Genomic DNA, 15,945 nt, shown 5'->3' with positions numbered 1-15,945 from the left:
AGCTGCAAGTTTATTCAACAAATCTTCATTAACCGACACGCAGTAGACACTCAGAGCGGATCTCTCGCGCTGATGTGACGGGCAACAAGTGGTCCAGTCCAGTTCCGATTACACAGTGCGAGTTTTCAAAAAATGAGTTCTGAAAATGTATGGGTGTGAATTCGATTATAGAATGCAGTTATCACTCTCGTAAAATGCTAAACTGTGCGTTAACGTAACCGCATTAAGGACTCAGGGTTGACAACTGTATTCTGCTGCTGTGTAAACGTGGCCTATATAAATACCCTAAATGCGTTTGTCTTTGACTGCCCTGTTACTCTGTCAGGGGAAATAGCGGGTTGGCATGGTAACCACAGGTGAGAGTTGGCTCATTCCCTTTTGCAAAGGCACCTTGAAGTGCTCCCTTAGGACTCGAGAAGTTTATTTGGTTGCTTGATGAGAAGCGGTGTTAAATGTGAAATGTTTGACTCTGTGGATATGAGCAGCAGGCGTCATTGTTAGCTTTTTGATCTTCAATCAAACTCTTAATGGTGTGCAAACGTGTGGAGCATTAATGTGTGCTAGTTTTTGGTGTTTCTGTCATCATATTTCTTTAATAAATGTGGCTAATAAAGCAGAAATCAGTTGTGCGTTTGACCTTTTTGCACTCTTTCAATGAGACACAGTACTAATGACCAGAAATCTACATTAATGTGATCAGGTTAGCCATTCTAGCCGCTGGGTGTTGACAGAAGGTGTACATGTGTCTTCGGTGGGAGACTCTCTGCTCATTAGCACTGAGCCGCATCACCGTCCAGGCCTTTAATTAGCATTTGAAGTCTGTGATGGGCCTGAGTTTGAAAGGGCTTCCACGTCACACAGCATCGGGTTCGGTGACACCAAGAACAACTCTGCCTCTGCTAAAGTCTCAGTGTTCCCGCTCGTTCACCTAGCAGACAAAATATAGCGTCTGTCCCTGTCTTTTTCTATCGCCTCATCCTGTGGGCTCGCTGATAAGACCGCCGTGCCCCCTGTTTCGTAATGGAGACGAGGATGGGGATTGGGCCTATTGACCTCCCCGGCTCTTATCGGCTTTATCTGATTTACATTGCCAAATCAGAATCTACTATATTGATTACAACATAATTAGTTAATTATGGACAGGAAGGAGAGGAGAGCATGGACTGCAGGGTGAAGGGCATGTGGGGCTTCAGCAGATGCACCTTATGAATGTTAAATGAGAACTGAACTTCATGCACTTTTTCTTACAATGTCTTATAAATATAGATATATTAAATATATTTGTATTAGTTTTTTGTTTGTTTGTTTTATAGCTGTCATTGTTAATTTATTTCAATGAATTATAAAAAGTAATTTGCTGATGAATAAAAAGTACAAAACTACGGAGCCCCCCCTAATCCCACTTCGTCAAAAAAATGTGGCCTCAAGATAGTAACTTGTGGCCTCAAGATAGGAACTCGTGGCCTCAAGATATTAATTAACTCGTGGCCTCAAGATAGGAACTAACTCGTGGTCTAAAGATAGTAACCAACTCGTGGCCTCAAGAATAACCGCTTTCCGACCAAGTAGTTACAGGAACTTAGTTATAGGGAACTAAAAAAGTCCTCGCTCTAGACTAGGCACTGAAAGAGTTATAGGAACTACGGTCTGAGGAACTAAAAAATCCCCAATTTAGTCCGGTCGGAACACAAGAAAAAAAGGGTTATAGGAACGTTAGGTTCTAGGAACTCCGGTCGGAAAGCGGCTATAGTAACTCGTGGCCTCAAGATAGGAACTAACTCGTGGCCTAAAGATAGGAACAAATTCGTGGCCTCAAGATAGGAACTCGTGGCCTAAAGATAGGAACTAACTCGTGGCCTCAAGATAGTAACTTGTGGCCTAAAGATAGGAACTAACTCGTGGCCTCAAGATAGGAACTAACTCGTGGCCTCAAAATAGTAACTCGTGGCCTAAAGATCGGAACTAACTTGTGACCTCAAGATAGGAACTCGTGGCCTCAAGATAGTAACTCGTGGCCTAAACATAGGAAATAACTCGTGGCCTAAAGATAGGAACTAACTCGTGGCCTCAAAATAGTAACCCGTGGCCTCAAGATAGGAACTAACTCATGGCCTCAAGATAGCAACTAACTCGTGGCCTCAAGATAGTAACTACCTCGTGGCCTCAAGATAGGAACTACCTCGTGGCCTAAAGATAGGAACTAACTCGTGGCCTCAAGATAGGAACTAACTCGTGGCCTCAAAATAGTAACTCGTTGCCATAAATATTGGAACTAACTTGTGACCTCAAGATAGGAACTCGTGGCCTCAAGTTAGTAACTCGTGGCCTAAACATAGGAACTAACTCGTGGCCTAAAGATAGGAACTAACTCGTGGCCTCAAAATAGTAACCCGTGGCCTCAAGATAGGAACTAACTCGTGGCCTAAAGATAGGAACTAACTCGTGGCCTCAAAATAGTAACTCGTGGCCTCAAGATAGGAACTAACTCGTGGCCTAAAGATAGGAACTAACTCGTGGCCTTAAGATAGTAACTTGTGGCCTCAAGATAGTAACTCGTGGCCTCAAGATAGGAACTAACTCATGGCCTCAAGATAGGAACTAACTCGTGGCCTCAGAATAGTAACTAGTGGCCTGAAGATAGGAACTAACTTGTGGCCTCAAAATAGTAACTCATGGCCTCAAGATAGGAACTAACTCGTGGCCTTAAGATAGTAACTTGTGGCCTCAAGATAGTAACTCGTGACCTCAAGATAGGAACTAACTCATGGCCTCAAGATAGGAACTAACTCGTGGCCTCAGAATAGTAACTAGTGGCCTGAAGATAGGAACTAACTTGTGGCCTCAAAATAGTAACTCATGGCCTCAAGATAGGAACTAACTCGTGGCCTAAAGATAGGAACTAACTTGTGGCCTCAAGATAGGAACTAACTTGTGGCCTCAAGATAGGAACTAACTCGTGGCCTAAAGATAGGAACTAACTTGTGGCCTCAAGATAGGAACTAACTTGTGGCCTCAAGATAGGAACTAACTCGTGGCCTCAAGATAGTAAATCGTGGCCTCAAGATAGGAACTAACTTGTGGCCTCAAGATAGTAACTCGTGGCATCAAGATAGGAACTAACTCATGGCCTCAAGGTAGGAACTAACTTGTGGCCTCAAAATAGTAACTCGTGACCTAAAGATGAACTCGTGGCCTTAAGATAGTAACTCATGGCCCCAAGGCGAGATACTCTCTTGAGGCCACGAGATAGTTATAATATTTTTTTTATTTATTTTTTATTTATCCGTACAAAACAACATCATGAATTTTAAATTGAAATTTTTGTAACATTGTAAATGTCTTTACTGTCATACTTGATCAATTAAATGTGGTCTTGCTAAATAAAACTATTCATTTCTTAAATATAAAAAAAAATAATAATAATTCACTGATCCTATTGTGAATTTTACAAGTCAACCTTTTAAGATATTTAAAAAATACTCATTATATATGATTATTTGCAGTTAATTTAATTTCATTAATTGCTGTTTTTTATATACTTCTATATTTTGACACTAATGTGAAGTGTCCCTGAATGCTTCTGATGATGTTGCATTTTGTTTTCAGTAACGATATTCAGCATTTTCAGCAGTTACAGAACAGCATAATAATCGACCCAAGATGGAGGTCTTTTACGGTTTATGTAAAATCGGATAGCTGGTGGTTGGGGAGACCTATAACTAAGGACAGAATCTCAGTGTCTTTCTTGACACCTTGACTCTGGAATAAAAATCCCATAGAGATTTATCGACACGATGAGCTGAAACTCATTTCAGCAGGACCAATCAAACAGCGTGTTTTATGATGGCTGTACAAGGCCGTGTGAGAGGTTGTGTGCCAATGTGTTTTGAATCTATTAAGCATCTGTTACCTGACAGCAAATGGCTCTGTCACCATCTATCATAGCTGCCTGGTTAGGGCCATACTGCCCTCTTGGCAGGGTATAAGCAGTCTGTGTGTGTGGCACCGCAGCTGCATTTTAATATATTCTCGCTGCTAATGTGCTGACTGTTTTCCTCATAGGTGTGATGAGTGTCAGCTGTGTTACCACTTCGGCTGTCTGGACCCTCCCCTGAAGAAGTCGCCCAAACAAACCGGCTACGGATGGATCTGTCAGGAATGTGACACCTCCTCATCAAAGGTGAGAGTCAACAGAATTCTCCCTATACCCACTTCAGTCGTAATAGTTTGTTGTTTATTTTTCCACCAATTGCCATCTATAATCTAGTCAGCCGACTGCCTAGACAGCTTATGTACATGGAGAACAGAACTGTAAAAAAAAGGTAGCACTTTATTTTGCAGTCATATTCCCCATATACATAGTACTATGTACCTATTATACAGAAGGTATTACAACAACTGGGTAATAACTAACCCTGAACCTAACCTTAACCTTATGTAATTACCTTATATTAACCAGAACTTTCTTAGGTAAGAACACTGTAAGTACACATACTGTAAAATGAAATGCTACCGAGTTTGTTTTAGGGTTAGTTTCTTGTGATTGTGCACAATTTACTATTACTATAGTAAGTACAATAAAAATTTGTAAAATTTGTAACAAGAAAACTGTAAAATAAATGACCTTTTTACTTAATTTTATAATTTAAATCTAATACTTCTAATCATAATATAATTTCAGTTCATTAATTGTTATAATGATTTACTGCAGTGTTTGTGGAATTATTCATTTCTTTAGACCCATAACACATTTTTTTGTACAAAACCTGACTGGCTTTGAAAGTAGGGGAAGTCCGTCCTTATTCATTATTCATTTAGTCCACATTGTTCATCGCTCAAGTATCACCCCAGCTCTTTCGGGAACATTTCCTGACATGATTTATTACATAAATAAATAAATACAAATCTTTACCACAGATTCTTTAAATACTCTAACCGGGCTTATCGGCTCCCTGGCTTTGTTAATTACAGAAAAATGCTAAGCAGATGTGGTTTGAAGATGCAGAAGTGTCCCGATAGCACCAGTGGTGAAAGTCAGCCGCTGTTTTAAAACCTATATGCCTTCCTTCCTTCCCTGCACACGTCAGCGGCTGCTCCTAATCCCTTTCCTAAAAGCCACAGTTGATCCGTGCTGTTGACTTAGCCTACGGTTATTGTTTTGTGGTATTTTTTGGAAATTAGTGAGTGCTTTCACGTTCTCCCAAACATTTAATTTCTATTTCTCATTGAATTACAGTGCAATCAACGGCATTATGTGTCTTCTTGGAAACCCAATTAAGTTAATAAATGCATCAGCTTTTCAATTTATCTTTAAATGGACAGTTCTGCTAGCCAGACTCTAGCGGCATGGAAAATGGGGGTTAATTGATGTTTGCTGAAGAGAAAGTAAAAGATGAAAAATAGTGCTGGTCTGACTACATGGCGGAATTAGTAACATGGAATTATTGCTCAGGAATAAAATTAAAAGGTTTAAAGGGATAGTTCACTTTTAAATTAGTTTTTGATATGTTTTAGCTTACCTCAAGGGCATCCAAGATGTAGGTGTCTATGTTTCCACATTATTTTCAATTTTGACATTTTTCGGTCAAACCGTTGTTGTCTATCAGTCATATAATGCAGGTATAGGGGGTCCACGTCAAAGAGCATGCACAGACAAGTCAAAATTAAACATTATTTAGTGACTCGTAAATGTAAGTACACATTGATGGCCTAAGACACGAAACGAGCGGTTTGTGTGAAAAAAACGAACAGTATTTATATCGTTTTTACCTCGTGTAACCACAGCCATGTCCAACTGATCTGAATCAGTTGTCCAATGTCCAACTGAACCATGTCCAACGTTCCGCCGGAAGTAATCGCTTGCACGTGCACGTCACTCATTGTTTACACAGAGATTTTGGAAGTTTTACTTTTCACTGTGAAGATCTAAACATATTTAGATATTGAAATCGTCGTCCATTGTGATTCCCTGTATATCTAAATATGTTTATAAATATGAGCCTATTTCCAAAAAAAAAGTGGAGTATCCCTTTAAGCAGAGAACATGATGATAGAATGACAAATGCAGATGCTGGTATGTGTACTGTATATGCACACAATCTTAGTCTGGAGATTCTATGGTAATAACAGTTATGATGTTAACATGGTCCAGTTTGCAACCATCTTGGCTTTGATATAATGATAGAACCCCTCCGAGATCTCAATGTAATCTTGAATTCTTCTAAGACCAGTTTTATGTGAGCTATCAATATTAATTGGATAATTCAGTGTAATACTCTGACTTTATGACAATACAGCAATTGCCATATTTTTTCCTATTTTTACTTGTTTTGTTTTGTTTTTTTTCCTCTGGGTTTTTATATAAATAACTGTGCTTGTGTTATGTCACATATGACCGTGATGATATGTCGAAAAACACATTATTACTATTGTAAATTTCCAAAATATAGTATTACCATTGTAAATGTACAAAAATTATAGGTAAATGTACAAAAAACGTTTCTGCGGTAACATGCAAAAACAAGGTGTTACCGAAGTAAATGTTATTTGCTACAATACCACATGGTTTTACTGTGGTAAATGTACAAAAACATAATATAATGCAATGTACAAAAACATGGCATTACAATAGCTGAGGTACAAAAAACATAGTTTTACTTTAGTAAATGTACAAAAAACACGGTTATCGCGATACCATAAAAAAAAAAACAGTATTACCATGGTAAATGTGCAAAAAATATGATAATGTGAAGATACTTAGAAATTTCAATATGTTTGCTAAAATATGGTTTATAATGTTCACAGATATTTATTCCATCTGTTTAAAAGATTGTTGATAAAATGAGATAAAAAAAAAGCTTCCGTTTACTCTCAGCAGCCCTTTGTTTCAACTACATGTAAAAGTGCTTAATGTCTCGCTCATAAAATCGACTGATAAAGAATTATGTTCTGGCAGCAGACCTCCATTGTGTGTGCTGTGTATCTCCTGTAAATAGGGCTATTATAAGTCAAAGGCGTTGAAGAAAAGCTGCAGATCTGTAACCCGCTGCTATAGAATGAGAGCTGTGCAGTTCAGAACAAAAGCGATGGAAGGTGAGTGGAGACAGAGAAAGAGCTTTAGACAGTGGGAGGTGCACCAGGGCCACAGGGATTAAACAAGTCTTTGCCTTTAGAATGTGTTCAGTGACAGCCTGCCGTGAGACCAACCGTTCCCCGGGGACTCGCAGAGACCAGACACAATCCTGTTTAATCACACACACACACACCGGGCCACATACCTCTCTCTCTCTCTCTCTCTCTCTCTCTCTCTCTCTCTCTCTCTCTCTCTCTCTCTCTCTCTCTCTCTCTCTCTCTCTCTCTCTCTCTCTCTCTTCGACACACACATGCTGTGCTTGGCTTTAGTAGGACCTGCTGTCTTATCTCACCCTCACTGCGGGGTTTTTGTTGTCCTCTGGAATCTTTTTTCTCTTATTCTCTAATGTCATCATTTTATATCCCCTCTCCAACTTAACTATATAAAAGAGATGACAGAACGCGAAACGGGAACACTCTCCGTCCTCTTACCTTTACTTTTCTTTTTTTGGTTCGTAGGCTACTTAACACCACAAACGCCAATTCCTATCTTTTTTTTTTTTTTTTTTTTCTCCTATGACCTTTTATTATATGGTTTGGATCCGATCATAAAGCATAAACTTTTTTGTTGTCACTGTTTAATGGAAGTGTCTTAACGGTGATGAGCTAATGTACTCACATACATGTAGCCTATATTAATTGTGTGTGTATAAACCATATATATATATAATTTTTTTATTATTATACAGTTCATAAATTGTTGTGGAATTATGAAAAATGTTCTAATTTGATTTGAAACTTTGCGTGAAAGATTTTTAGCTCTTCGCTCCTTAAAACATTTACAATTTTAGTATCTGGAAAATGCTTTTATCCTCATATTTCCTAGATAATTCAGTATGCGTTTCCTAAGTATAACCTATGACCTTGGCATTGTTTGCGCTATACTTTACCAGATGAACTATGAGTTAAATCATTTCATTGTGTATATTTATATAGATTATTTTAGAATCATAGAGTGGACATTCAAGTAGGTTGTTACATAGACATTTGAAAATCATTATATATTTGGCTGAACAATCGTCATACTGTAAATGTAGACGCATCTGACCCTTGAAACAAAAAGTCAGGGTGAAGGGTAAATGTCTTCTAGCTGTTACTGCCATTTGAAATATAATGGTTTCCATTATGGGAATCAAAGAGCACTCCAGAAATGAGCAGTGTATTGAAGTACTTAAGTTCTGTAATCTGCCACGCTGTGAACCTCTTTACCTGCGGTTGGTCCGGATGTTTTTTTTTTTTTTTTTTTTTTTTTTTTTTAAATGCCATCTTAAAATGCAGCCAGCTTCTTCTATAATTCTCCTCCTTGGCAAGATTGTGGAGGTCGACATTAAAGGGGAGCGATGCTTTGGTTTCGCTGCGGTTGAATGAAGAAGCAGCAGTTTAGAAGTGTGGAACTGAAGAGTCGATTTGTTATCCCTTCCAGCCTTGACTTCTAGATGTGGAGCCATCTTCTTTTTCAGCCTCTCGATTAAAACACAGGGCCCTTTGACAGGCTCTGCCCATGAAAAGACCTCCGTAGACCCCAAACTCTTATACATGGGGACCAACGCATGGGTGGGATGTGAGATGGTCTTGAGCTTGCCGGGTGGTTATCTGTCACTACATTTTTCTCACTCATTGCATTTTAAAGGTCACCATAAATGGGTTTTTGCCTCTAAGGTCTTGATTAATAAAAACATTTTTAAGTTGTTTCTCGGTTGATGATTTGTCGCGTCGAGGCGTTTGTTATTAAATCACTTAATTGCGTCTGCCTTCCCTCCCTTGCAGAAAAAAAAAAAAAACGTTTGTGAGCAAAAGCCCATTTTCATTAGGTTACGAGCACGCGGACGTACAGAGCCGACTCTGGTATCAGTTCATACGTGGCCCGGCAATAAAGACTTTATTAGTAAGTGTTGAGTTCATTACGAAAGCTGTGTATTTCCCTGCCTGCACACGTCAGATAACCCCCGTCCAACGAAGGCCACATCCCTCTGCTGTCACGTCGGAGCCCTGCTGAATTGATTCGGGTAATAAAATGACATTCCTGCCACAATATACGGATGGCCTTTAGTTGGAGAGCCAGTTAGGTGGTGGAGAGGGGATTGTTTGAGCTTTATTTACACCCGGGTGTCACCGCGGCTCACCCTCGTGATAAAACGTTTCAACAGATCTGTGGTGTGTTTGAAATGCCATGAGGCGAACCCGGCTCAGGCGGGAATGGAAATGCCTAAAGGACAGCTTTTGCGGATTGCTAATTCAGTCACTATCTAGACTTGGGGTCAAAAGCCTCGTTACTGCAACAATTATAACACTTACAGAAATGCATTTGTGTCGCCCCGAGATGTTCTTGCGGGCTGATTGGACGCTAAGCAGTTTGTTTTTGAAGTATGTTACTACTTGACCTTGAGGTTCAAATTTGAACTACTTTAATTTGCTAAGCCTTTTCTCTTGTTTATCTATGAGACACTTTACACAAGGATAAAAAATTATTTTTGCTGCTTGTTCAATTTGTTTAAGCATTCCAATTAAACTTGTAACATGGAAGTTAACATAATTTGTGTTGGGACTTCATGAATTACTTTTTAGTGAAACTGTAACTGAAACTAGGCAGGGAGTTGTAGTTCCCATCATTCTTTAGTAAAAACTGGGTGGTGAGATTAAATGTTAAAATTAAGTTATGTATTTTAATGAGATGAGACAAAAGGGAGTCTTGATTAACACAGTCTCATCCCAAAAAGTCATATAACTGACGTTTTGGGACGTATTTTGACCATACGTCAATATCCGCCTTTTTAGGGCCCCCTTAAACGTCGGTAGATGACGATCCCAGGCCGTCATACAACTGACGCTTTACCTTTAACGTCAGCTAGGTGACGGGTTAGGTTTAGGGTTAGGTTTAGGTATGGGGTAGAGTTAGGATCCCATAACCTCATCTACCAACGTTTAAGGGGGCCCTAAAAAGGCGAATATTGACGTATGGTCAAAAGACGTCCCAAAACGTCAGTTATATGACGTCTTGGGATGAGACCGGGTTGGCTTGATAGTGCTTAATGTCCATGTTGAGGTTTAGATCCATTTCTGTAATGTTGGTTTACCATTGTGACAAGAAGGGAAGCTTTTGCTTATTTGGAGACATGAAGAGTATGTTGAATTGTTTTTTACTCTGAGTAAAAAAATATATGAATATTAATCATGTCAGGATCACAATGGATTTTTTAATTAGTCACTTAAAGGACAAGTTCGGTATTTTACGATTAAAGCCCTGTTTTAAGATCATTTCTGATGAAATAGAATGGTCAGGATTGTTTTTTAGACAAATGCTGCTGTGCCGAGAATTTTCAGTTCCATACCTCTACAATGGTAGCATGGGTACACAGGAACACCTTCATTAAACACATACAACTTCAGTTTACCAAGACGTGAAACTCACCGAGTGGTCTGGGGAGTTCACTGATATGCTCACACAAAAATCACTGCAAAAGATGCTTTCCAACAGGTGTTTTACCATTTGTTGTAAAACTGTAGACCTATTTTTCCGAACGCCTCACAATCCGTTGAGAGCTTGAATAATAGACACTCCAGCCCAGTTGGTGGCGATAATGCACCTTTGCCAATTGCAAGAAAATCACTTGTATAGTGTAGCCTACGATACCGCGACTGCATAAGTCTACAGAACGAATACAAACAACCCCGTTTCCGTTTCCGGCGGCGGAGTAATACCGTACATCACAGAACATACAAAACAAGTCAATGGAGTTGTACAAAAACTGCGATAAAACTGGTTGGAAAGCATCTTTTTGCAGCGATTTTTGTGTGAGCATTTCAGTGAACACCCCAGACCACAATCGCAATCGAAATCGAATCGAATTGCAAGCTTGTGAATCGGAATCGAATCGAATTGTGAAATTTGTCTCAATACCCAGCCCTAGCAACTAGTATGGGTTTGGAGATGGGACTATTTGTTTGTTGGCCAATGAAGGACAAGTTAAATACTTGAAATTCCTTATTTTTGAAATTTAGTTTATTAAGACTAGTGCAAAAATCATATGCTCTAATATTCAGTTAATTCAGGTTCTGGGGATGATTATCTTCAAGCACAGTTGTCAGTCAGAGCCTCGACTGACTGACCTGCTAAACAGCCTAATTAAGATACACTAATTAACTTAATTAAGTCCCGTTCTCAGCCAGCTTTACTATGGAATGAAAATTGTAAAGGAAATTAGGGTCTTTCTTGTTATTTATCAAACATTGTTTGCCACCTGACAAGATCAAGGGCAAAAAATCTAAGCAATTGCATTTTGCCTGGTTTTCAGCAGGTCTCCTTCAGTTTACCTTCTCACACTGTTCTGAAGGCCAGTTGAATAAGTGTTCAATGGGGCTTTGAGAGGTCAGGCATAAAAAGGGTGAGTTATTGTAGTGGTGCACCAGGCATAAATGCAGTCAAAACCAAAGGTTAGCATTTCAAGAGAAGGTACTATAGCATGATCCTGAAAGTTACCTTGCACCCCTGCTTGCCGGTGAGTTGGATGGTGAGTGCTAAGATGTTGGAAAAAAAAAAAATCAATGTACTGGAGTCACGTCCATCACTTTAACTAGGCAAGCTGGATGCCTCATCCCCTCTGAGGGGCCAATTTTCAGAGTAAACAGGACCCTGGAGATGGCATGGCAAATTCCAGCTGTCCCGTTGGTCACTTTCTTAGCGCTTATTGGGTTTTATTAACTCAATTACATTGCCTGGACGACAAGTTGAACCTGTAAAACCTTTCTGTGATGTAGAGGCTTTATGATTTGGTAAAATGGTGCAATTTACCACCAAAACCATTAACCTTTTAAAATGTTAAATGGTTGAAATGGTCGGTCAACCTCACACTGAGGCAAGTTCCACAGCAGAATTCTACCCGACAGTTAAAAAGCAGTGTTATATTACGAAAATGCCACTAGAGTTTAGGGTGTCATTTGGGACAGGGCCCGACTGATTTTGAGTGAGTCATTAAATCATTCACTGAATCAACTTGTTTAAAAACACTTATTCAATCAGGATTGATACAAGTGACCCGGTCTCAAATGTCACACTGCTTGTGGACAAGACAAGACCATAGAGTGTCCCATTTGTCATTTTTGATTTCACAATGCTCCCTCAATGTACACTTTTGCCGAGCATTCACTGATAAGTTTGTTTAAATGCATACTGTAGATTAATTCAGGAATTAAACAGTTGACTTTAGAGTCGTTGACTAAACAGTTGATTCTTTATGAAAGAATCATTGAGAATCGCAGTGGGGTACTTTGATGCATGCGATGGAGTATTGTCCTGCATAAAAATCATGGTCTTCTTGATAGATGAAGACTTTTTCCTACCACTGCTTGAAGAACGTATCTTCTAAAAACTGGCAGTAGGTTTGGGAGTTCATTTTGAGTCCATCTTCAACCTGTAAAGGTCCAACTAGCTCATCTTTAATAATACCAGCCTATACCATCACCCTACCTCCACCTTGCTGTCGTGTGACTCGACGTGAAGCTTTGTGCCCATTGATCCAGCCACTGGTCCATCCATCTGGTCCGTCAAGAGTCACTCTCATCTCATCAGTCCAAAAAATCTGTCTTCAGATATTTCCTTTATGTTTCTTGTTCAGTGGTGGTCGGATTTCAGCCTTCCTTACCTTGGCCATGTCTCTGAGCACTGAACACCTTGTACTTCTGGGCACTCCAGGTAGGTTGCAGTACTGGAGTGTGAAAGCACTGGAGGATAATGGGTTCCTGGTAGCTTCACATTTGATTCTTCTCAAATCTTTGGCAGTTAATTTGCTTTTTTTTCAACACATTTCTTGCGACTCTTGAGTATTTGCTACAAAGCGTTTGGTTCTGTGATCACGTCCCAATATCTTAGCAATTTCAAGAGTGCTGCATCTCTCTGAAATACTTTCTACAACTGTTGACTTTTCAGAGTCCGTTATATCTCTTTGTTGGCCCATTTTGCCTGAGGAAAAGAAGCTGCCTAATGATTATGCACACCTTGATATATGAAGAGTTCAGATGCAAAAGCCTCTAAATGCCATTTGAATTTTTTTTTCTTTAATGATGATTTTTATCAAACTTGTATATTTAAGTTCAGTAATTTCACTTAAATAACAATTAATAGGTAATTATCATTGCCATTTAAATGAAATCACTGAACTTAAATATACAAGCTTGATAAAAATGATCATTCTAGAAGAAAATTTCAAATGGCATAAAGGCTTTTGCATCTGAACTCTTCATATGGTGTTGATCTCCTTAGGCCACATCCTCCCTCATTACACAAAAACACATCACCTGAAATCCTTAAATCCAATAAGCATTCAAGTGTATACAGCTTGGAGTTGGAAAAAAAATGCATAAAAATGATGATACGGTCAAAATATTTACTTGCCTAATAATTCTGCACACAGTGTACAGTCAAAATCAGACGGAGTGCCACCAAAAATACACAGTCTGAAAGCCTTAACACTGAAATTTGGGAATAAATTATGTATTATTGTGAATCAATCTGATTTTACCTTCTCTGTTTAATGCATTTATAATCAGTCACTTATATGCACTCTCAAGCGCTTGTTCAGTTCCAGCTCCTCAGTCACCGTTCAGATGACAAAACACTGATCGCAACCTCCAGTTTTAAAAGAATGTGTTCCTCGCTTCAGTCAGTTCTCTCTTATGGGATTCGAAGTGTCATTAGTGCCGCGAACACAAACAAGTTTGTTTCAGGCGCCACTTTTTCAGTTCACCAAAGTGACAGTCCAGTTTTTTTTTTTTTTGTTTTTTTTAAACACTCATTGCTGCAGTCTATTTCAAAGTTCCCTCTCCTCTCTGATTTGATTTAGTTTTGTTCTATTTTCCACACATATTCCTGTCATGAGCGCCACAAACGCGGATAGGCGAAACTTACTCCTGTGAAACAGCGCTATTGCCTAAAAAATGCCTTGCCTATACTCTTAGAAAAAAGGGTTCATTGCGGTTCTATATATGAAGCACATGGTTCTTTACTCAACTCCAAAGAACCTTTTATGCTAAAAAAGGTTCTATAATGACAAGAAAGAACCCTATTGGCACAAAGATTCTTTATAGGCTATTATTCATTTATATATTACATTATTCTGCCACATTTATAGTTGGAATTAAATTATTGTGTATTAAACTGTTGTAGTAACTTAATATCCCATTTTAATCATGATGATTTTTGGAGGCGAAAAACTGAAATGGCACTCTTCGTGTGATATTGATATAAATATACAAATTTTCTAACCCCTATATCTTGAATTTTTTGATCATTCACATGGATTCTTAACATTTTAGGGTCTTGATATTTGTCAATAATATTAAATATTTAATCTGGAAAGGACAAAACAAATGATAATTAATGAACCCAATATAACCATTTTCCTGGTTACAAAGAACCCCAAAGTACCCTTCTTATTATTGAACCCTTAAAAAGGTTTCTGTTAAGAAACTTTTATGGGTTCCAAATACGTAGTGTTCTATATAGAACCTTTTCTTCAAAGAGTGTACTACTGTACAAAACCTTAATACATAAATACAGTAGATTAATGTTGAAAATGGACTGTAAATTAACAATCAAGCAATTGCTTATTGTGAAAAATATTGCCCAGAATGTATTGTTTTCTGCAACACTTTTTTTTTTAATGGAAAACAGTGTTACTATTTTGTTTTTAGTGTAACACTAGAATGATCGTTTAAATAAGTAGATTAAATAAGTATAAGCCACCAGACAGGAGTGCATGCATTATTAATAAACACTCCTTAAAGGTGACATTGAACATGACAAGACTGTACAACCCTCTGACCTCTGTGCTTTAAGTGCATTAAGTCTTGGACTGTAAGTGTACAGTGTACGCACTGCCTAGTTTAATGTGGCTATATTTGATGGGATATCCACCCAATCTGCTGACAGAGGTGGATGCTGAAACAACTCTCCACACCTGCAAACACACTAACAGATCTGTTCAAAAATTGATTCTCTCACACTCCCTATGCACACGTATACCGACCGGCACACTGTTTAACAAATGCAGCCTTAGAGGAGTGTTACTGTGTGATGCTATAAATCATATTAATTAGGATCAGCAGACTGCATACTGTTCATAACAGAAAGGCCACACACACACATAGTCTGTCTTGAGGTCTCCATTCTATCCTTAAAGGGTAGGTCCACTGAAAAATGTAAATTTGCTCATCGTTTACTACATTTTTTAAAAAATATTTGAATTGTTCTTTTTACATATCATGTGTACTATCTTTTTAAAAAGGCTTCTTATACCCATCAGGGACTGACAAGACCATAAATTCGCACAAGCTGGTGTAGGTGTTTGCTACTCGGCAGATGCGCCTCGTCTGTTTTCACCTCCGAGTGCGTGTTTTAGTTGCTACTTTATTAGCGTGCTCTTTATTGCTCCTGCGTTTGTACTGGATGCTGTTTAGCTTTTAGTTCGCTATCCATTTATTTGCTGAGTGCCTCCATCCATGCATGTGGGCATGTAACCAATTTCCTCGCAGAGTTTGAGCACTTACATTTATTTGTGATTTAATATTTCACCAGAAATTGGAAATGGAGAGAAAGTAGCTCTTGCTTTCCATATACCACACCTTCTCCCCGCAACATTGGCTCTTATCAGATGCAAGTTAAAAAAAAAAAAAAAAAGGAGCGAAAAATCTCTGGCTTGTGCATTTTACTGCTGATTTAATTAGCCATCTCTTGGTAAGTTCACCTCAGTATCTGTCACACCTCACTAAAATGAAAATCCATTCTCTGGGAAAAAAGGTAGATTAATGAATGCCCTTTGT

At 38.7% G+C, this 15,945-nt stretch overlaps 1 protein-coding gene across 2 annotated transcripts in view; it reads left to right on the top strand.

The window, feature by feature from the left end:
- The window catches only part of phf14 (PHD finger protein 14), a 91,288-nt gene that overhangs the window by 66,118 nt on the left and 9,225 nt on the right, over nt 1-15,945 (top strand). For both annotated transcript variants that reach the window (XM_089123219.1, XM_089123218.1), the window contains exon 17: nt 4,063-4,180. In XM_089123219.1, coding sequence (XP_088979345.1) covers nt 4,063-4,180 — 118 coding nt within the window. The remainder of the gene's footprint in view (nt 1-4,062; nt 4,181-15,945) is intronic.

The sequence above is a fragment of the Pimephales promelas genome, chromosome 18 (genome assembly GCF_988280905.1).
Source record: "Pimephales promelas chromosome 18, fPimPro1.hap1.1, whole genome shotgun sequence".
NCBI classification, from domain to species: domain Eukaryota; kingdom Metazoa; phylum Chordata; class Actinopteri; order Cypriniformes; family Leuciscidae; genus Pimephales; species Pimephales promelas.
Note: the sequence above shows the minus strand (reverse complement) of the source record. Positions and strands in the feature narration are given on the sequence as shown.